General features: G+C 58.1%; 1 protein-coding gene across 11 annotated transcripts in view; it reads left to right on the top strand.

The window, feature by feature from the left end:
- TNS1 (tensin 1) overlaps positions 1-22,399 on the top strand; it is a 66,129-nt gene that overhangs the window by 25,547 nt on the left and 18,183 nt on the right. For 10 of the 11 annotated variants that reach the window (XM_057364795.1, XM_057364797.1, XM_057364794.1 and 7 more), the window contains 13 exons: positions 2,539-2,588; positions 2,880-3,051; positions 3,416-3,466; positions 3,984-4,106; positions 4,389-4,453; positions 4,578-4,661; positions 4,780-4,892; positions 5,503-5,563; positions 6,893-6,968; positions 7,106-7,235; positions 7,601-7,666; positions 8,200-8,361; positions 16,807-18,507. In XM_057364795.1, coding sequence (XP_057220778.1) covers positions 2,539-2,588; positions 2,880-3,051; positions 3,416-3,466; positions 3,984-4,106; positions 4,389-4,453; positions 4,578-4,661; positions 4,780-4,892; positions 5,503-5,563; positions 6,893-6,968; positions 7,106-7,235; positions 7,601-7,666; positions 8,200-8,361; positions 16,807-18,507 — 2,854 coding nt within the window. The remainder of the gene's footprint in view (positions 1-2,538; positions 2,589-2,879; positions 3,052-3,415; positions 3,467-3,983; positions 4,107-4,388; positions 4,454-4,577; positions 4,662-4,779; positions 4,893-5,502; positions 5,564-6,892; positions 6,969-7,105; positions 7,236-7,600; positions 7,667-8,199; positions 8,362-16,806; positions 18,508-22,399) is intronic. The other variant, XM_057364805.1, reaches the window with a different exon arrangement.

Below are 22,399 nucleotides of genomic sequence, written 5' to 3'. Positions count from 1 at the left end.
TAGAAAAATCCAGGCAGGAGCCTCCTTTGCTGTCTTTCAGGSAAGTTCCCTGGTATTTCTGAAGCCTTTCTTGTGCCTTTCATCACCCTGTCCAAACAGAAGGGACCTTCATGTTTTGGATGCTGCAGGGAGCTTGGGGACATGCCAAGCTAGCTTGGGACTGGAAGACATATTCTTGATGGGGTTGGCTGGGAGATCTTCAACCCAACGTGACTGGGACCAGTCCTGTGCTGGGTTGGACTGGGTTGTACTGGCTTGGCTGGAGCCTGTCTCCGTAGGGGACGTTTGCAAGGTCTCCCAGCCCAGAGGCAGCAGGARTGTTTAATAACAGGAGCGCTTGCTCCTATCAGCTGATCGCAGGCTGACTCTTCCTCGTGCAGGGGCTGGCGGCAGAGACGCAGTGGCTGCGGTTGGGAAGGGGGGAGCGGGCAGAGCCTACGGGGCTGAGCCTGTGGGACAGAGCCGGGGAGCTGGGGAGTGCCTGGGGAGCAGGGCAGAGCCTGTGGGGCAGAGCCTGTGGGGCAGTGCCTGGGGAGCAGTGCCTGGGGAGCAGGGTAGAGCCCGGGGAGCTGGGCAGAGCCTGTGGGGCAGAGCCTGTGGGGCAGAGCCTGTGGGACAGAGCCCGGGGAGCAGGCAGGGCCTACGGGGCAGAGCCCGGGGAGCAGGGCAGAGCCCAGGGAGCTGGGCAGAGCCTGTGGGGCAGAGCCTGTGGGGCAGAGCCCAGGGAGCTGGGCAGAGCCTGTGGGGCAGAGCCTGTGGGGCAGAGCCCGGGGAGCAGGGTAGAGCTCAAGGGCTCTTGGCAGGGCTGAGGCACTGGAGGGCCCTGGCAATGGGGAATCCGCTCCCCCAGCTCTGGAGGGTGCCAGCAGTGGACCCGCCATGGTGTGGAAATGGATTAGCAAGGGGCTTACTGCTATCCAGGTACGGGGAGGGAGAGGGGTTCTGGTGTCCACACCTTGCTTGCCCTTCTGTGCCTCAGTTTACCCATGCAGCAGCTCGGAGTGAGTCCTGGTTCCCCCATGTCAGCTCTCCATTGGGAAAGGCTGTGGATTTGGAAAGCTGCTGTAGCTGGGTGGGGTGACAAGGACTGATGRGGCTCCCCTGGCCTGTGGATGTGGGTGGGGGACCCCAGAGAAGTCTGTTATGAACATTTGGGGCAGAGCACAAGTCACGGTGGGATCCCAYCCTGATTGCTGGTGGGTGATGCAGGGATGAGCCCACATTCAGGCTTGTTCCATGCACCCTGGCTCTCCCAGGAAAGTTTTTACCTCTTTTGTTTGTTGCCTTTTAACTCCTTATTCACCCTCAACAATGCTGGGGGTTTTCTGGGGTGAGCAGGCAATTTGGRACAGCCTGAGAAGAAACTGGAGGGGAAATTGTCCCTACTGTCACTACTGTCCATGCATGTCTGGGCACTCAGGTGAGGCTGCTGCCTTCTGGAGCTGCTTTGGCTGGGACGGGAGACACTGTCCCCAGGCCCCAGGGCTGCTGAGCCTGGCTCTGCACTGCAGGGCACCCTGACCTTGAAAGGGGCATGCAAGGCTGGTGGAGGGCGATGCTGGCTGTCCATGGGAGCAACCCTGGGACCGTGCTGGGTGAGCAGAAGGTGGCAGGTGAAGTGTGTCAGGGAAATCTCTCTCCCACCTCCTCCTGCTGCCTTTGGTGTGCTGGTTGTRGGATGCTGCAGCCCCGAGGAGAGTGGCAGCAGTCCTGCAGCTCTGGGGACCAAGGGGGCATCCCAGGAATCAGCTGCAGGATGCATCTCTTATTTCTGGTCCTTCCAGGCGTGTTGCCTCTGTGAGATGAGTCTTTAAATGACTCCTGCTTATTAGCTGGAGATACTAAAACTAATGAGGTGCAAGTGTGTTTTTCCTCGGTGGCTTTTTTTGGAAACACTGCTTTGTTTTTCGGCTGAGGTCACAAAGTCACAGAGCAAGCCGGCTGCAAATGAAATTTTCGAGGCCGGAGARCATGCATAAATAGAAGTTTCCTGCTCCAAGAGCTCAAACATTTCCTCCAGGCATTTGGCTCGGTGGAGTTGGGGCCAAAGCAAACTATCATGCCTGGCTGGCTCCTCGATACCGCTTGGGCAGCGAACCTGCCCCTGCTCTGGGCAGGACCAAAGCASCTCTGTCCCACCAGGTGTGTGTGCTCAGCTTGACAGAGACAAGAGGGACTTGTGACATGACTGAGACTGTGCCTACCTGCTCAGCATCCTCCCAAAAGGTTCTCTGCAACCCTTTGGCAAGGCACTGGCCCCACAGTGCCCATGGCAGCTRGTCCCAGCTGCATTGGGGTTGTGAGAGTTGGGTTTTGCTTATGGGATCGGAGGCRTTATGGTGCTGTCAAGATGCTTGTACCACTGGGATGATTGGTGGGAYTTGGAGACAGCAATACTTTGGGGGTGTTAGGATGCTCAGTGCACTGTGATGGGGTGGGATGCTTTGGCAGCACCATCACACCTGGGTCTAGCAGGACCCCTGTGCTGGCTGTAGCTGGGTCATGGCAGTAACTTGCTTCTCTTTGCTGATTCTTTAGGATGCTACAAAATCCCCCAGGAGYGGGCAGTCACGCTGCAAAACATCCAGGTAAGATGCTTCAGTTCCCCCTTCTGATGACCATCTCTACTCTGTCTGAAGCTCCCTCCCACCAGCACTTCGCTTCTCCAGCTGTGCTACACCCAGGAGGTGCTCCCAATGGAGAAGGTTCAGGGGTTATGCCTCACTATACCCRACCTGGTGCCCAAGACACCCCAAGAGGACTGGGAGCAGGGGAAAGGCTGCAGGCATCTGCGTCCCCATGTGTCTTGCAGGGTGGGGAAGGGTCCCCGTGTCCCCTCCCCATGCCATGTCGTGACAGCAGTCCTCTCCCTTGCCCAGGAGCATGAGCCTGACTGCAGCCATGGAGAGCAGCTGTGAGCTGGACCTGGTGTACATCACGGAGCGGATCATCGCCGTCTCCTACCCCAGCGCRGCCGAGGAGCAGAGTTACAGCAGCAACCTCCGTGAAGTGGCCCACATGCTCAAGTCCAAGCATGGGAACAACTATGTGGTGAGGGGCACAGCCTCACCCCCCAACCCTGTCAGGCTGGGGAAGGGGCTGGGTGCTCAGACCCTGGGGATGGGTGCTTGCAGGGGATGGATTCGGCATCCTTGTCTCTGTCTGGGCTCTGTTGAGGGAGGGCCTTTGCACTACAGTGGATAGATTTTTTTCTTCATTGAAGGTTATCAGTCCTTTTTGGACCCCATGGGAGTTTTTGGTTACTATACTGCCCTGTGGCAAGGTGTTACTCAGGGTAATGTGTCTGGGGAAACCTCTCATGGCAGGATCTGGGAAGGCTTTGGGGTGAGGAAGAGGTGAGGTGGCAGCAGGGGAGGAAGATGTCCTCTCACTCTGTTTTCCCTCTTCCCCGAAGCTTTTCAACCTCTCTGAGCGGAGACGTGATGTCACCAAACTTCACCCCAAGGTAGGTCACAGCTGTGAGAAGCAGAAGGGGTCCTGGGGTCCTCAGGGGGTCTGTGGGGCTGTCTGCATCTTCCTGTACAAGATGTCTGGGGGAGGAACGGTCACCTTTTCTATGCTACCCAGCTGGGAAAAACCCTGAGAAAGGCACTGAGACTTTGCACTTCGTTTGTGGTATCTCAGCCTGACTCCCACTGCCCTCCCAGCCCCCCACTCCCAGCCCCACTRTCTGTTTGGAATCTCCTGGGGACCTCCCTAAGACATTGTCCTTATCCCTGTGACAATGGGGGAGCCCTCAGAAGCTGAGCCAAGTAAGGTGGGGTGAGGGGCCTGAGATCTGGGACCACGATGGCCACCCTGGGCCAGGGATTTGGGCAGTGGGGTACAGGGTTGGGAGGTACAGGCAGAGCAACACAGTAATGCCCGCTCTGGGTACATGCCCTGGGCTTTGCACACTGGCCGGCTGGGACTCTGCATGGGAGTGCATGTGGATGTGACCCCAGTCTGTTCCCCCCGTTCAGGTGCTGGATTTTGGGTGGCCCGACATGCACACCCCTGCGCTGGAGAAGATCTGCAGCATTTGCAAAGCTATGGAYACGTGGCTCAACGCGGCAACACACAACGTGGTGGTGCTGCACAACAAGGTGGGCAGGACCCGTCACTGGGGCACAGCCATGGGGGCTCTGGGACTCTGTGGGGCTGCAGGACTTGGCCTAAGCAGCCTCAGAGGCTGAAAGATGTAGGGAATGTGGTTTGTGGCTTGGGCTGTGGGTAGGTGTCAGCACATATGAGTAGATTGGTGTGTGTCTAATAAGGGTTGGGGGTCTGTGGGCTCCATGTGCATGTAGGGACCAGTGTGGGATGGTCTGTGCCTGGGTGCTCACAGGCATGGCTGCCCCTGTGACACCTCTTCTGTGTGCCCACAGGGGAACCGTGGCCGGCTGGGGGTGGTGGTGGCTGCCTACATGCACTACAGCAACATCTCAGCCAGGTGAGAGAGACACAAGGTCCTGGGGTGGCCCTGGGGCCCACTGGTGGCCTCCATCCCAGTGGTGCTGGGGTRCTGGTGCCAGTACTTTCCTTCAACCTCATCTGCCCTTTCACCAACCCCACAGTGCTGAGCAGGCTCTGGACAGGTTTGCCATGAAGCGCTTCTACGAGGACAAGGTRGTGCCGGTGGGACAGCCATCCCAGAAGAGGTGGGTCCTGGCACAKCTTTGCAGGCTGGGCTTCTAACCCATAGGGTGGTCAGATGCAGGGGTCCAAGGCAGATGTTTCTGTGTGGGTCCTGCCCTGAGCTGCCTGTCTGCCCTCCAGGTACATCCATTACTTCAGTGGGCTCCTCTCTGGCAGCATCAAGATGAACAACAAGCCCCTCTTCCTCCACCACGTCATCATGCACGGCATCCCCAACTTTGAGTCCAAAGGCGGTAGGTGCTCCCAGCTGTTTCCCCCCAGCCTGCTTTCCCCCACATCACCACCCCACACTGCCTGGCCATGCTTGTCCTCCTTGGGGGATATTTTTCACAATTTCCTTCGCAGTTTGAATTTCCCTTTCTCTCTCAGAGACTGTTTACTCCTAGTATCAGGGTGCTACCCTTTTCTGGCAGAGATGCCCTCAGGGAAGGCGTTCCTGATGCTAGGCACTAATCTGACCTGTGGGGTGACAATGTTTTTCTGACAGCWTTTGGAAGGATGGCACCAGACTGGGATTGGGGTTTGGGATGCTGTACCCTGTCTGGGGGCTGGTACCTCAGCTAGATCACCGTCCCACCCCTATCCCCAGCCCAGCACTTGCCCTAGGTCCTACAGGACCCAAGCTGAGACGGCTTTGCCCTTTTTCAGCTCCTCCACAGCATCCTTTCTGCCCGTTGCAGATGTTGCCCTTGGTCGGTGCGGGCTGGCTGGGGCGGGGAGCGGCTGTTTGCCTTGGCTCCCTCCCTGTTTGGATTTCTCCCCCGTGACTAATCCCTGCCCTGGCCCCTCCGCCCAGCTGGCTAACAGCAGTGTGCCTTTTCTCCTTGCCTTGATGTCTTCCAGGTTGTCGGCCCTTCCTGAAAATCTACCAGGCCATGCAGCCCGTCTACACCTCGGGGATCTAGTAACTATCTCCTCGCCATGGGGCTTTCCTCCTGCCCACCCTGGGGGGCATGGCAAGCGGGGGAAGGTGGAGAGGGTCAAGGACAAGTCCCCTGCCGTGTTGTTGTCTGTGCTTAGTCTGTTTGGGGTGCAGGGAACTGAAAAAAAGGGCTTCCTTTTTTTTTTGGAGGTGGTAACTGGCTGTGCTGGGCCGCGCTGGACCCTTCTGCTGAGAGGGCTGTAGTGACTCTGCATATCAGCAGAGGGAGCCTGGGGCTGCGCRGAGCCTGGGGCTGAGTGTCCCCGGAGGGAGTGGGGATGGGGATGGGAACATCTCCCTGGGAGATGAAGGCATTTCTTCTCTCCCTGCCCAAAGAACTGCTCCTCCTTCCTGGATTAGTCCTCACAGATCACAGAATATTGTGAGTTGGAAGGGACCCACAGAGATCATCGAGTCCAACTCTTAAGTAAATGACCCATATGGGGATTGAACTCACAACCTCGGTGTTATTAGCACCATGCTCTGACCAGCTGAGCTAATATCCTCTTTCTTTATCCAAAAAAAGACTTTCGCCCTGTTTTAATCTTCCCACATTTTTTTCTGATGCTGCTCTTGGGAGCAGGCACTGGTGGAGGCAAAGCAGGAGTTGATTTCCCCATCCCCCCAGACTCTGCCAGCACCACATCCCAGTGTGGGTAGGACCCCTGGCTCCCGGTCTCTCTGGTGAGAGCGGAGCACCTCACCTCCAGGTTATTCSCATCGCAGCCCCCTGGACCAGGATCTCACTTCCATGCAGCCATGGGTCCCCGTTAGCTGAGATTTACTGCCATCCCAGCCTTGCCTTTCAGCTTTTAATAGACTGTTTATGGGATGCCTGTAATAAACTCCAGGTTTATCTTGCCTGTGAAATCCAACTCCTTTCTTCCCTTGTCCCAGGCTGCTGACGCCACCGCCCGTCGGCAGCCCGGCGGCGGTGCTCTGGGAGGGGAGGGTTTCCTGCAGGGAAACTGAGGCAGGGAGAAGAGTCTTCTCTGAGATTTCTCCCTCTGTGGAGAAATCCCTCTGAGACGTGGAGCCAGGTGGATGGCTGATAGCCCAGCCTCGGGGCTTGGAACTTGGTCAAACCCTCCCACMCAGCTGTTTTTGCACCTTTGCTGAGCTGTGCCTCAGTTTCACCTTCCCTGGGAATGGGTGGTGRTGGTGGACAGGACTCCCCCTCAGTCACAGGGAGGGCCAGCTCTGTGCTTTGCACCTTTCTGGATTTGGGTGGAAGGGCTGGTTGAGGTGGTGCCGGGAGTTCTTGAGGGGCTCTACAGCGCAGCTCACATCCCCCACCGTTCCTCTCTGCAGCAATGTGCAAGGAGACAGCCAGACGGGCATCTGCATCACCATTGAGCCTGGCCTGCTGCTCAAGGGCGATATCTTGGTAAGGATCCTCAGCTCAGCTCCTGCCGTAGGAAGCAGCCAGGGGTTGGGTGGTCGCCTTGCCTTGKGACTCCCAGATTCCCCCTTGCCCAGGTTTGGGGGCTTACCCTGATGGCCCATCCCCATTCTTCTCTGCAGCTGAAGTGCTACCACAAGAAGTTTCGCAGCCCTACCCGTGACGTGATTTTCCGTGTGCAGTTCCACACGTGTGCTGTGCATGACCTTGACGTCGTCTTTGGCAAGGAGGACCTGGATGAGGCCTTCAGAGGTAACCGCCCTGGCACTTCCCTGCTCCAAACTCCCTCCTTGTCCTGCCCCTGTAACTCTGGTGTCATCATGGGGACATCTGGGCACCCATCCCAGATCCACCCCCAATAAAACCGGGCACCCCYGCTCCATCTGCAGGGTGTGGTGCTGCTCGGGAAGTGGTGGCACCATCATCCCTTTCATTGCCAAAACCATTACTGATGCAGAGGGGCTGCGTCAGGGTTCGTCTGAGATGCACTGACCCATGCAGGGATATCCCCTAGCAGCTCCCAGCCTTAAGCTGGTCTGTAGGTGTGCTTGGGGTGATTGGCTACTACTGGAGGAATGGATGGAGATGGTTCCTTTATTCTGCTCTCTCCTTGCCAGATGACCGCTTCCCCGAGTATGGGAAGGTGGAGTTTGTGTTCTCCTATGGCCCTGAGAAGATCCAAGGTATGGCTGTCTCAGTGCCGTGGGGATTTGGAGCTGGGTGCTGTCTCCTTTYCCTCTCCTCAGCTGTGCCCCCTGCCCCCTCCCTTGTGACTTCACCTGTCCCATTGCAGTCCCTTTGTCAGTAGGGAGGGATGAGGCACCCAGGCAGTAAGGCTGATCTAGGAGCACCCATGGATGCCCTGTCTCTCTTCCTCTCTTCCCCGGGAGGCTGCTCTTCAAAGCCCTTGCTGGGCCAGGAGAGGTGGAAAGGAATGTTTGAGAATGAAGGACTCCCTTGCTCAGAAAGTCCAGACCTATGCACACTCACTGTCAGTCTGTGTGGTCTCTAGGCAATCCCAAAAGCCCCAGGCAGTCTTGTACACCTTATTTGTGATGCTCTTCCATCCCTTGATGCTGCCCATCCTACAGGACTCTTCTGCCTTGCCCTATGGCTCCTGCTCTTTTCTCCTTGCATGCACTTTTCCCCACCTACTCCCCTATAGGAGGATGCTGGTTCTGTTGTCATCCCCCCTGACCATCCTGCCTCTTTCCAGGCATGGAGCACCTGGAGAATGGGCCCAGTGTTTCTGTGGACTACAACACATCCGACCCACTCATCCGRTGGGACTCCTACGAGAACTTCAACATCCAGCGCGAGGACAGTGCAGAGGGGGCCTGGGCTGAGCCGCCCCTGCCCAGCAAGCACCTGGAGAAAGGTTAGGGCTCACAAGGTGGTCAAAGTGTCCACATGGAAATACCCCCCATCCCAGCAAAGGGGACACCGGTGGGCAGCAGAGCTGTGGACAAGTGGCTGCTGGTGGGAGGAGTGTGGCCATGGGTTGGGAGAGGAAGATCTCGTGGACTTTGCCTTCTGCTACGGTGCCAGGGAGCTCAGGCTCTTCCTTTCAGCACTTTGCTGTCAAAGTCCTGTTTGCACAAGCAGAGTCCAGCCCTAGTTTATGCCCCAGAGCTTCAGAAAATCAAAACCYCGCGTCTGCCCCAAATATCCCAGCTACTTCCTCACGCTGCAGGCATGGCAGGGCGTAGCTGTGCCCTAGTTATCCCTGGGGGATGATGGCTTACTGGCCTTGAAGGGTCTGCTCCATCTCTCAGAATTGGGAAAAGCCCCTTGAGCACCGATTTTGTTGCAKCAAGTTGACTGCTGTCACCCACTTGGCAGGAATGGGCAGGATTTGTATGTYGAAGGGTGGTGGGCTGCTACCCGTGGCCGAGCAGATGCCTGGGCTTTCCGGGCCAGATCTGGAGAGGTGTCCCTGGAGCAGGGACAGCTGCGGTCCCTGAAGTCTCTGAAGGTCACCGGCTGCTTCGAGTGGGAGCTKTGCACAGCCATGCTGGCAGTGCATGGAGGGTGGGGGCTCTGGGTGCCTGGGGCAGGCGAGACTGTCTCTGCTGGGGTGGTCAGGTGGAACCAGACCTGGGGCCGCAGTGTGGAGCTGGCATGGGCACTTGCCTTGGCAGAGGGCAGTAAACAGGCAACTCGTGACGGGCAGGCTCAGCTATGTGGTAGGAGCTGGGGAGCTGTGGGTCCAGCCTCAAGCTGGCACCCTCCTGCCTGCAGAGATCTGAGTGCCTCATTGCATGCATTCCCCTTTGGACCCTGGGTCAGAGCTTCTGCATTCCCAGCCCCTCACAGGGCTGCAGGGGTAGCCCAGGACTGCTCTCTGTCCTCTCATGGGGGTCATGGTGARTACTGAGGCTGCAGAGGTACCCCAAAGCCCAAAGGCTCGTCTTMATTACCCCTTGGGGGTCTTAGCAGGTGTCAGGGCTGTGGAGTACCTCCATGGGCTGACTGGGTACCTCTGTGCTGGGAGGGTGGCAGTAGGGAATGAATTTGTAAACAGTGCCCCAGTTTGGAGATGAGCTGGGACTGGGGAAGGGTGAAGCTGCAGTCAGGATGCTGCCCTCTGATCCRTGCCAGCACAAGCAGCTGCAAGGAGCCTTTCTGTAGGGGCTCTTTCCCCAGCTGCCCCATTGGACCGCTTTGAGCAGTGGTGGTGAGAGTCAGCATGGGCTCAAGGGGCTCCCATCTTCCTCCCTCTCTGTTGTCACTTTTCTTCTTTTCTAGCCTGTCCCAAGCCAGGATGGGGACCCTGGTGTCCGGCTGTGCTGGGGGGGTCCCTGTTTATGGTCGTTCTTGCCTTATTTGGTCAGGGAATTGCACGCCACATTTTTGGCACCACCAGGCGTGAGCAAGCGGCGTCCGGGGGCGGAGGGGGGTGAGGTTGGCACCGGGACCCACGCCGGGCTGGGATCAGCCGCAGCTCCTTGTCCCTGCCACTGCCYGTCCTGCCACTCGGCGAGGGCTCCCCACAGACCGTCGCTGCAGCCCGGGCCAACGGGATCGGGATCGCCTGCCAAACGGTGGGTTCCCCCATGCCGCGTCTCTGCTGGCCACAGCCGCTCTCAGTGGAGCTGTATGCCCTTTCTCCAGCAGCTTTGTGTCAGCATGGGACACCCATAAGGGCTGGGGGGTGCCTGTCAGGGTGGGATGGTCCTGCGAGACCCCGAAGCTGGAGGGGCAGGCGGGTGGCTGGGGATGGTGCCTGTCCTGGTGTTCCCCTTGCCTCTGCTGTGTTTATCTGTGGGGATTTGGGGAAGGGGAAGCCCAGTTGCAGCCGGGTCATCTGTTGACTACACTTGTCCAGAGCAGGGGGCATGGGAGGGGGATCTGAACCCCCACATCTTGCTCTGTGGCTGAGGGGACACGGCTGGATTCACTAGGCTCTCTGTGAGCCACTTCYGTGGGACAGACTGTCCCCATCAGTGAACTCTCCCTCCTGTTTTTCTCAGGCAGGGTCTCTGCTGCCCACCGTGTTTGGGCTGCCCTGTGGTCCTTAGGGAGAGTGGGGCACACTGGGATACCCCCACAGCCTATTTCTCTGCCCTTCATCCATGTCCACACAGCATGGGGAAGGCAAGTGACTGCCTCCCTTCCTTCCTCCTCCTCAAAGGGGCTTTGGGTGGTGGCTGCATGGCCGGTTCCTGCTGCAGTGCCTATGGCCATTGGTTGGCTGAGGATGTCTGAAGGCTGAAGGGAGGTGATGGCCTGCTTCTTCCTCTGGCTGTTTTTTTGTGCCTGAGGTTGCCAGCATTATGGTAGCTCTCCTTGGGGTGCCAAGCTAGCTCCAGGGAGGCAGCTGGATATGGCATTGCTGGATTTGCAACTGGTTGGAGGATTGCTGCAGAGCAATTTCTGGGGTACTGCAGATGCTGGTGGGTAACTTAAGGATGGAGATAATTAATGGTGTGGTTTTACAGAGAAAACCAATGTTGATGGAGAACAGGGTTCTGGGGCTGGCATAGAGTCAGTGGACGGTTTGTCCCCAAGGTCTGGATGTGTGACAGTTGTGGGGGCACCCCAAGCTCTCCCATTCCAGGGTGGTGTGAGAAAATGTCAAAGGGCTGGGCATGTGTCCYCAACCCAGCAGCTCCCTGTAACCGCTGGCCCTTAGACCCACTGTGGGCTGGCCCTGCCTGTGCTGTCCCTTTACCAGGCCTGGAAGAGAGTGGCCAGGGTCTGGCCAAATCCAACATCTGCGAGAGAATTGCTAAATCCCCACCTGAGTCATGGTTCTGGCATAGGGCTCGCCTGCAGCTCATCCTCACTCGCAGGGCAGGGCTGGCTGGGGTGGGGACTGGGATGAGCATCCCAGCCTTCCAGTGAGGGGAGGTCACAGCAGAGCCTGAACTGCATGTGGCAAAGGTCAGGGGGTCCCGCAGCCCCACAAATGGAGCTGGATGCTGATCCTGCACTTTTCCATGGAGGGGAAAGCCCCTCGATGGGGTCGCTGTTCTGTTTGCCCCCCAGAAAGGTCAGCGTCTCATGGGGTACACTTTTCCCAGTGGGGTCAAATCCTGTGGCAGTGACTGTGGCGGCTCAGGAGGGCAGGCCAGGCTGTGCAGAGGTGGAGAGCCAGATGGGCCAGGCCAGCACTGTTAAAGCCATTGCTGGAGCTGCTGGTGGCTGGACCGGTCCCTAGGCCAGGCTTGGTGGGGAGGGGGCCACTCTGGCTCTCTTCTTGCCTTCACTAGCTAATTAAAGCTGAAAGAATCCACTTCTCCCTTCTTATTCTGCCCCTCTCCGCTGCTCTCTGCTCCAAGGTAAGGGTGTGTTGGGGTGGGCAGTGGGGATCTGCGTGGGCTGGACGGGAATTCACACGGAACATCCCCCTTGCTTCTGGTTATTCCCCATGGGTGAAATGCTGGAGCATCTATGGGCTTGGCTAGACATTCCAGCTGGAGTGTGGCTATTTCCATTGTCCTCTGACCTGGTATTTGGGGTTGTCATGTAGGGTGGTGGTAGGGTTTGTTCCCACTGGGACAGGGAACTGGGCAGGGCTGGGATGCTGGGAGAGAGAGATCAGCTGGTGGAAGCTCACTCCCTTCTTTTCCTTCTTTAAACTATCCTTAAAGTTAAAACTTGTAGCAGTTCATGTGCTTGGGGCTGGGGATGTCCCCCAGCAGGAGTGGGGAGCTTTGTCTCTGCTGTCCTGCAACTGACACAGGCAGGACAAAAAAATAAGGCCGAGAATCAAGTGAACTTCAGAGGTTTTGGAAGGACGCTGGCTTGGCATGTGGTATTATCTGAGAGCAAACAGGGCTGTGAGTCAGGGGGCCGGCTGGAAACACTGCTCTCATCCCCTGCCGTCATCCATGGGGGTGTGGGAAATGCACGGTTTGGGGGATTAGAGTGGAGGGAGCCTCATGTTCTGCTGAGTATGTTGGATGAATCGAGGGTTCAGGCAGGGGCCTGGATGTGGGGTGGGCTTKCTGTCACCTGGACCACCAAATTGTCAGCACCATCCCAGCATGGATTTTGCTTGGGGGGGAGCAATTTGGTCTCAGACAGCTCTGGGGTGGATGGGATCAGGCCATACCTCCTGTCACGGAGCAGGGCAGTGTGTGCATCCTTAAAACAGCGCTGGCATGTCCATRCTGTGCCTGTGGTGCTGGCAGGGCAGGCAGGGGGTTGTGAAAATGGATCGGCRGGGTCCGTGGCTTGTCCGTGGCTGGTTTCCACCCCTCTTTGGCTGTGTAGTTATTTCAGATGGAGAAGCTCAAGTCTCCAGCACGTCATTTGAATTTGCAGACTCGTCTGGGTTTCAGGATCATGTGTGGCATGGAACAACATCCCCAATTTGAATCGCTGCTCTTTGGGGACAAGTGTAACGCATGCACGCAGGAGCTGGCCAGGGCTGGGTGTCTCAAATGGGGTCACCCAGCAGGGCCACAGTGTGAGGTGGGCAGGCTGTCCAGCTGTCCGGCTGTCTGTCCTGCCTAGGAAACAGTTAACGCGGCGGAGCCCTGCCTGTGGAGGAAGTAGTTAATATTCATAGCTGGAAGTTGTCTGTCTGGCTGTCCTCCCTCCATGGCTCCCACCCTCTCCGCACCTCTCCGAGGTTAACTCGGGCTGGGGCTGGAGTTTGGGCGTCCCCGCCGCCCTCCCCGCGCCGCTCCCCTTCCCTTCCCGCTCCTCCCTGCGGTCCCTGTGTGGTCTGGGGCGGAGGGGAGCACAGCCGCACCTCCTCGCTCCATCCCATCTCCAGCCTCTGCCACCTTCGGCTCCTCCATCCTCCCCTGCAGCTTCCCGTGTCCTGGGGATCCCCGTATCCCGGGGTTCCCCGTATCTCACCCCTTCCGGCGCCCCGCTGCCGTCCCGGTGCCCCTCTCGCGGCCCCGCGGGACGCGGCTGGGAAGGGAATAGCTCACGCGGCGAGAGGGAAGGCAAAGCCAAAGGGACAAACGCCAACCCGAGCCAGCTCCAGGCCGTCGGCTCCTGTCCTGGACGGACACACGGAGCTGGCTGCGGACGCCGTTCGAGCTGCCGCCACACCAGGTGTCCCTGGAAGGCTCTGGTGCTGGAAGGGGTGAAGGAAAGGGATTTTGCTGCCTGCTCCTTACCTTCGCCTGGGATCTTTTCATCCCGGTGCCTTTTGGTAAGTTCTGACTTTGCTATTCTTTGGGCTGGGGGCTGGGTGGTGAATTCTTGGCTGTGGTGAGCCACGGCTCACGGGCTGGGGTTGCTCTGTGCCACCAGATCTGGTTACTGGATGAGAACAGAGATGARGAGGCTAAACTCTACGCTGTGAGATTCAGCTCACACCCTACATCCTGCAGAGGGTCCCGGGACCCCAGGGTCTTCTCTGCAGGGTGGTGCTCCAGAGATGCCCTGGGGCCGTGGCTCTGGGTGGTGGGGAGTGGAGGCAGCAGGTGGGATGCTGCTGGGGGCGGGTCAGGGGGAGACGGAGACATGGTGATGCCTCAACCTGATTTTCTGCACTGGGGCAGAATCCTAGACAGGATTTGTGCTGGTGCATGATGCTGTGTGCTGCACCCCACTGTGTGTGAGGCAGATGCCTGGGATTTTGGGGATGCGAGCTACCCCTCTTGGTGCTGTTGCACTTGTCCTGGACCAGTTTTTTACTGGGTGTAGCCACAGGGTGCTGTGGAGAGGACAGAGCATTTTCCCTCTGGGGCAGCAAGCCTGGCAGCAGGGCTGGGACCAGGCTGGGATCAGCGCTTCCCGCAGCTGCCTCCACACAGCCGGAGCAGATAGAGCCAGAGCAGAGCTGTGTCCGGGGCTGAGCCCACGGCAAACCCAGCCCACGATGGAATGGCACAGCCTGCCAGGCTGGAGCTGCTCCGACCTTCAGGGATGAAATCTGACCTTGCTGGGAGCTGCAGACACTTTGCAAACGAGGTCCTGAGAGCCTGTTGCTTTGAGAGTGGCTGGTTTGGCTGAGGCATTCTGTTGTGTTATCCCTTAGTATTTTATTTTATTTTAGTTTAGTTTAGTTTAGTTTTGTTTGTTTTATTTTAAACTGTACAGGTGATGAGTAATAGATAGTCGTATGAGCAGTAGTGTGGCCCAGGGGTAGTGGAGGCTTCGGATTGGCTGTGAGTAGCAGGATTTGTCCCCTGGCATCAGAGCCCAGGAGGTACTAGGTTTGAGGACAGGATGAGCAATCAGGTGTGGGGCAGAGCAGCTGTAGGACAAGGGATTGGCTCATGGCTGAGCTGTCACAGGCTGTTCCTTGCTTACTACCCTGGTACTGTGCTTGGGGGAAGGCCACCAGGCCCCCTATRTCCCCTCCTGTGTACAGAGGGTCTGGGGAAGGTGGGACGTAGCATTCAGGGCTTTCTGGCTCTGCTGTGGACTGCATTGTGCCCCAYCCTCACCTCTCTTGGAGACATTTCTCCCAGCTGTGGGGCAATACTCAGCCCAGAGAGGAATTAAAGCCTTTTCCGAATATTTTCTCCCTTGGCTTCACGTGCTTACATTTATATTTATTTATTCCCTTTTCCTYTCTATTCCTCTGCCCTTTTTATCCCAGCCCCCATTCTGGCTTTTGCCCTGTTTCTTGAGACCAGCCAGCACCCATTGCTGCCATCAGACAGGAGGACTGTGCCTTTCCCCCCGTCTCCAAGCAATGTCTCAGCCTGTCCAGCATTGACACTGCCCCTGGATATGCTGTTTATTTCTTTCTGCCTCCATGGAAAAGGGTTTCCCTCCCTCTCTTTCCCTTTTCCCCACTATGGGAGGTGTTGTGGAGTCAAATGCTACTGGCTCCTGGCTCTACTGGCTGGATGAAGGAGCTCTGAGTCTCCGGGAGAAATTCTCATCCTTTCCCTTACCGAGTGCCCAGAGAGGACCTTGCTGCGTGGTCCTGTGACATCTTCAAGCTAACARGAGGCTGTGGGGCTCAACTGCCTCCTTGGGATACTGCCAGCGGGGATTCACAAGTGGAAAATCAGCGACATGGAGAGGGCTCTGACTTGGTAGGACTTGGGCTGGGTGTTATTGCCCCCTTTTTGTTATGGGGAGGGGTTGTTGGTGTGGGAGCTGCTGGAGTGCGGGTGCGGCAGCGTGGGACTGGTTAAGCTGTCCCGGCTCGGAAGTGTTTTGCTTGCAGATAGGACCGCTCTGATTTCACACTATCGTGTTAGGGCCGTCTTCCGTCCCTGAGTCAGCCGCCTGGCCCACTGCCAGGGAAGAGTCATTTTTTCCTCCAAAAGAAAGTGTTTAACACTGCTCGCGGGACCTTCCAGGAAACCTCGTCAGGGAGCTGGAAAAACAAGAGTCTGCAGCCTGGTCGGAGCTGCGCTTGCTCTGGCGGGGGGGGTGCAGCTTGGGAACTGTTCCCATTGCTGTCAGTGTCCGAGGTCCCTCTGTATCCCTGAAATCTCTCTGCCCCACTTGGAAAGGTTTGAAGGGTGCAGCTGRTTGTGGTGTTGGTGCTGATGGGAGCTGGGGGGCTCAGAACTGGAGTGCAGGGTTATTGGTGATGATGCTGTCATGCCCTGGCTGCTCCCCAGCCTCTTGTTAGCAGAGCTAACTGCCCACACTGGCCTTGAGTCGTGGTGCCAGGACCTTCCCAGAGAGGAGGTGCTGCCTGTTCAGGGTTGGGCAGAGGCACTGCTGGTGCGGAAGCTCTGGGGCAGATTGACCTGGCCTGAAAGAGGGAAGGGGAAGCACAGAAAGGATGGGAGCCTGTCTGTAACCAGGGAAGGAAAAGTCAAGGATGTCTGGCTGGCTGGATCCATGCATTATCTGGGAAGAGAGTGGGCAGGGAGAGGGACGGTGGGTCTGTGGTTCATCTGTCCTTCAGCCCTACCCGTGGGCTGAGTGCATCCACACAGCTAGAGGCTGGAGCTGGAGACAAAGAACTACGAGGCCATGTCTCAATTGCCTCTGCCCGTCCTCCTACGGCCCATGGTGCATCCCCTCCACCCTCCCTGTTCGCCTCCCTGGTGCCATACGGCCCTTTGGGGCTGGAYGAGCCCTGCGGAGCAGCGATGGCTGACTGAGGGGATAGCCCCAGCCCTTGCCAGCCATGGAGAATTGCCAGGGATGATGCSTGGAAGTAGGGCACGGGATATTTGGTGAATGCCCGTGGAGCAGGCAGTGCTTGCGTGTGAGTCAGGGCTGTGGGGGCATGGGGATGGGGAGGATCTGGCTCCGATGTCTCTGCGTGGTGGCGCCGGTGGGAGTGTGGAGGGTGCCGAGGAGACATCGATGCTGGTTGTTAAGTGTTCTGGCACACGGAAGAAATCGAAATCACCGGCTAATGGGACCCATTAGCTCCGTGCAGACAGCCAGCAATTGATCTGGGGTCTCGTGTTCATTTCTCCCCTTGCAGAGGTTGGGCACACGCAAGGGCCCCTGGATGGGAGCCTCTACGCTAAAGTGAAGAAGAAAGACTCCCTCCACGGCAGCACCGGTGCCGTCAACGCTGCCCGACTCCCGCTCTCGGCAGCACCCAACCACGTCGAGCACACACTCTCAGTGAGCAGCGACTCGGGCAACTCCACCGCCTCCACCAAGACCGACCGGACCGATGAGCCGGGGGTGACYGGGGCACCCAGTGGCCAGGCGGTGCTGAGCCCCGAGGAGAAGCAGGAGCTGGATCGTCTCCTTGTKGGCTTTGGCTTGGAGAGCGCGCCGCCCATGCACAACCACGTGCCCGGCCCCGTGCCGGCACGCCTGCCCGCCATGCCGGGCCGCCACGTGGTGCCGGCTCAGGTGCACGTCAACGGGAACGCCGCGGCGCTGGTGGCCGAGCGGGAGACGGATATCTTGGATGATGAGCTGCCCAACCAGGACGGGCACAGCGTGGGCAGCCTGGGCACGCTCTCCTCCTTGGATGGCACCACCACTGCCAGTGAGGCCGGCTACCAGGAGGCGCCCCGGGTGGGCAGCCTGTCCTCCCTGCCCAACGGCCCCTCGAGCTGCAATGGGGCTGAGAAGCTGCTGAAGGAGGGGCTGTACGACAGTGAGCCGCTCTCCAATGGTGGCTACCTCTACAACAACCAGAACACCCTGATGGGTCACCACCTCCGTGACACKCTGCCTTCCTTGCGGCCCTCGGCATCCACTCAGGAGCACCTGGGTGGCTACCCACAGCGCCTGCCGGGCTCCCACACCCCGGGGTGGCTCCAGCCTCAGCCGCTGCCCACCTCCCAGCCCTACCTGTATGCCTACGACCACCCTGGAACCTACCGCTCCCGGTCCTTCCCGGCAGTGGACACTGCCAAGTACGACGTGAACCCGGCGTTGCCCCAGGCCCCGGCTCGCAGCACCAGCAGCCGGGAGGCTGTGCAGAGGGGCTTGAATTCCTGGCAACAGCAAGGAGGAAGCCGGCCACCTTCCCGGCTGCAGGAGGGCGGCATGGAGAGCCACAGCCCCAGCATCTCCAGCTGCAGCCCCCAGCCCAGCCCACTGCAGACGGTGCCCCCGCACAGCCATAGCATGCCCGAATTCCCGCGGGCGCCCTCTCGCCGGGAGATTGAGCAGTCCATCGAAGCGCTGGATGTCCTCATGCTGGACCTCGCACCCGCTGTCCATAAGTCGCAGAGTGTGCCTTCCACCTCCCGWCAGGACAAGCCAGCTGGACCCCTGCCCTCCTCCCTTTCGACCCAGCCCATTGCTGGTCTCTACGCCCGGCCAACTCCGCAGGTGGCCCAGCCGAGGTCCTTCGGCACATCCGCGAGCCCCGTGGTCTCTGAGCCCGGGGGCAAAGCCTTTTCTCCCGGAGAGCTGGACTATGGGGTGCATGAGTATCGGGAAACCTATTCGCCCTACAGCTACCCGCTGGCACCGCTGTCAGAGCCCAGGAGCTACAGCCATGCCCCAGCCGGAGCACAGATGGGCACTGTCCCGCTCGGCACCTCGTGCTACAGCCCTGTGGGGTCTCAGCAGCAACTCACCTCCTCCCCACCTTCCCCCACCGTCCCAGCACAAACCCAGATGCCCCACAAGGGACCGGAGAGCTATGAAGACCTGTCGAGGTCGGCAGAAGAGCCCTTGAATCTGGAGGGCCTGGTGGCCCACAGGGTGGCAGGTAGGATTCTTTGATTCCTTGGGTGCATGGGGAGGATGGCATGTCCCGAGGTGCCGGAGCACCCGGGGGTGGTGTGCATGGTGGAGCTGGGGATGAGTGATGCGGAGACTCCTTGTCTGTGCCAGATCTGGGCTTGGGACTGAGCCACCTGCCCCAGAGATATGCAGGGCAGGGGAGCAGCCTGTACTGCTCTGCTTTGCTGAGATCCTCCTGTGCAGCTTGCTGTCTGCAGCACCATTGCCCAGAGGTGGGAAGGGGTGGCTGAGGGTGTCAGATCCCCTCCATCCTCACCTCTTTAGTGTAACAGGGCTGGTCCACCCCTGGTGGCAGGGCCAGTCACTGCGTCTCAGRGGTATTTCTTTCTTTTGGGAAGGATACGGAGAGTTTGGGAATATGTTTTCATCTCTGGCTGATGTTGTCCTGCCTGGACCCACTTGGACATGGTGCTCTCCCTGCCCAGAGCACGGTCTTGTGTAAGGTCCCAGTAGAGAACTTGCCGTGTGTTTGGTGTAGCTACGCTCATCCCTGATTTCAGTGAGTGCTGGGTTCTGTGCTCAGATCTCCTCCCAGGGCAGCTGGRGTCTGCAGCAGTGGGGTCTGGGCTGTTGTCTGTCAGCTGTAACTCTGCCCAGCTTGGCCCAGGGTGCTTTGAATCTGGACCTAGCCATGGGGCAGTGGTCAGGGGGTTTGGTGCTTGGCYGGGTGCAGTGCTGAGCGTCAGTGCTGTGGCTGTATGAATGCATTAACTCCGTGCGATGGAGGGAAAGCTGCATCCACCGATCCCCTGCCCTCCTGCAGCTCCAGCTCTGGGGATTTGGGACAAAAGACTGTCCCAGCCACTGTGGGAAGAAGGTRCCACAGCGCTGTGGCGGCTTGGTGCCCTCCCTCCCCACTGCTTCAGCTGCAGTTGTTCCATCGCGGAGCGACATTTGGGAAGGATTTGGGGATGTGGGCCAGCTCGTGATGCTGGGGCTTGGCAGCTCCATCCCTTCCAACTCTGTGCTCAGTCCAGAAACTCGCCCGGCATTAGAGGGAGGGGGAAAAGGCTTGGTTGGAAAAATCCGACAGCATCAACCTCCCAGGAGTAGGTACTGAGTCACAGGGTGGGAGGCAGGAGGGGTACCAGTGGCAGGAATGGGAATGAAGAGGGTCGTAGAGGTGTTGGAGGAAGTTTGTATCCATCTGAACCTGGCCTCAGAGATCCAGATCAGATTCACCAARGGTCATGAGGCTTTTGCAAAGAATTTAAACAAACCTAAGGACACATGGATGCCCAAACCGCGCTGAAGGTCTGGATTTAATATTATAAACAGCACATGCCTGCCCTCCCCTGCTGCCTCATATGGAGTACAAAAATGGCCTGGAAAAGAAGACAGTTCTAAGGAGAGGAGGAAGAGTATTTGCAGAGTGTGGGAAATGGAATTTTGATGGTGCCTACCAGAAAAATCCATCCCCCCAACCCTGGGGTCAGGTCCTCAGGACTGGGCTGGGGTCATTGTCACCCCCCTGCAGCCACTGGGCTTCCCAGAGAGGAGAGAGGCATCTGGGGGATGGTCCCTAGCCTGTGGCCACCTGTCTCTGCTGGAGCTGGGCCGTCTGTGCTGAGGCGGGGGCAGCTCAGGCAGGTGGCCTGACCTCTGGCGGGAACGAGGTGTCCTGAAGCCAGCRTTGGGAGGGGACAGCCAGCGGGGACAGTGGGGCATGGACATGTTTGTTTACATTCCCTGCTGCTATAAATTGCCTGCATATCCTGGCACAGAGACGAGGAGCATCTCGCACYTCCTCCATTCTTGGTGGGGATATGCTCCCATTCCTTCTTCCCGCTGATGATGGAGGGGAAGAGATGACACAGGGCAGTGCTGGCACCTCCCCACAGAGAGGAGGTGGTCCTGTCATCCTCTAAGTCTCTCTCATCTCCTAGCAAGGCATCTGGGGTCATCCCTTCTTGTCCCAGCCCTGGGCACCTGCATGGTGCCATCCTTGAGGGGATGGTGATGGGGCATCTGTGGTGTTTCACAAAGCTAAATATGGCTGGGAGACACCAGTGATTTCCCATGTGGGTTCATGTGGTGCCTGGAGCCAGGCAAGCTGGCTGTTGGAAAAGCAGTGCCAAGCAGAGACTGAGCTCCCTCAGACCCTAGATGACCCCAGACTCATCTGTTGGAGCCCAGCTAATATTTTCTCTTTTCTCTCTCTCTCTCTCTCTGTTCCCWTGTTGTATCTCGTGACATTTGTCCTGTCTGCCCCTTCCTCCCTGTGGGGGACTGTGTCTGTCCTCTGTGACCTCCYACCCTCCTTGCACTCCCTGTCCTGGTATGCTGGCAGAGTACAACGCCAAGCTCAGGGAACTCAACAAGAGCACCAAAGTTCCCCGTCCTCCTCTGAACCAGCAACGGTCCTTCTCCGGTTCGTTCATTCCACCTCCTTCCTTTCCYTTCCTTCCTCGTTCTCCAACCTTCCCCATCCATCCTTCTCCTTCCACTCTCCTGCATTCTCCCTTCATCCTTCCTTCCTTTTCCCATCTTCTCTCTCTCCTTCCCCCTCATCCCTTCTTCCCTCTCATCCTTCCTCCTCTATCACTGCATGCTGAGTGATCTGTGTGCTGCATGGGTGTGGAATGRAGGGAGGCTCAGGAGACCATCTCCATGCAGGATTGATCCCTTTTCTCAGCAGAATGATGGTCAGGAGCTCATTGAGCTCCTTCAGTGGTGGGGGAGCCCCAGCCCTGGGTACAGACTCCCCTGCCCATGCTTGGTTTTGCATCTCATCTAAGCCTGGCACTGCTTTCTGGTGGGGCTTTCACTGCTGGGCCAGTTCTGGGCTCTTGCTGCATCCCCTCCAAGCTTTGCCCTGACCATGGCTCTCCCCTCTCTCTCAGAGCAGCTCCACAGAACACAGATTTAGCCAGTTGTCACCCCAGCAGGGTCTTTCCTACATCGGTTTAGGGATCTGCATGGTTGGTCTGCAGCTGAGGGATGTGGGCTGCTGAGGCTGGATTTTAGGCGGTGTGATTTTGTTCCTTGAAGGTGATTCGGCCCTGGGTGATGTGTGCTGGTGACCTGCTTGATGCTTGCTGTGCACCCACTTGTCCTAGGGCAAGCAGAAGGTGTCAGATGGAGTGRGGCTGGGGAGTCACCAGCCTTTTGTGTGATCTTTCTCTCCCCACTGACACCTTGGGTTTCTCCCCAGGAGGACCAAAGAGGTTTGAGCCGTCCCTTTCCTCAGCACAGAGTGAGGTATTTTATGGTGCCCATTTGGGGTGATCAGGTGGGAGGTGGGGAGCAGTCTGTGCCGGGATGGGACGGGATGAGCTGAGCTCTGGTGAGGAGCAGCACAGGGCGATGTCTGTTCCTYGTGCAGGCAGGGAGTGAGTTTGAATCTCTTTTCCCTGGGTATTGCGTGTCCCCRTTGGCTTCAACTGCTGAGGGTACATCCCAAGGGCCTTGGGACGCTTCTTTGTTCTCTCTGGTCCATTGTAGGAGTATCACCTGGCTCTTGCTTGGCAGTAATTCTAGCATCTCATGGCCTTAAAGCGGCTGCCTCCTGATGTGACCTAAAAACCTGTCTCTCCACTCCTCCCTGGGTTTGCCATCCCTCCTATTTTCTCCTTCCCCAGCTGTTGTGCTCCCTGCTCTTCCCCGTCCCTAGAGCTGTGCTGAGTGTGAGGGCAGTGGGTTGGTGCTAGGTTAGGTATGTAAAGGAGCAGCAGGAGGAGAGACACTGCCAAAGGTGTTGGGTGTGAGGGTGAGRAGTGGGGTGTAGGCTGCTGCTCCCCCCTTGTGAACAGGAATCTGCCATCCTGCAGCTGACCAGGGCGTCCTTGGGTGTGCAGTGACAGTGGCTAAGGGAGGCTGTGTGTCTGCTGAGGGGGCAAAGCAAGCTAGGGAAAGGA

The sequence above is a fragment of the Malurus melanocephalus genome, unplaced genomic scaffold (genome assembly GCF_030028575.1).
Source record: "Malurus melanocephalus ecotype Western Australia unplaced genomic scaffold, MMel_1.1 scaffold_42, whole genome shotgun sequence".
NCBI classification, from domain to species: domain Eukaryota; kingdom Metazoa; phylum Chordata; class Aves; order Passeriformes; family Maluridae; genus Malurus; species Malurus melanocephalus.
Note: the sequence above shows the minus strand (reverse complement) of the source record. Positions and strands in the feature narration are given on the sequence as shown.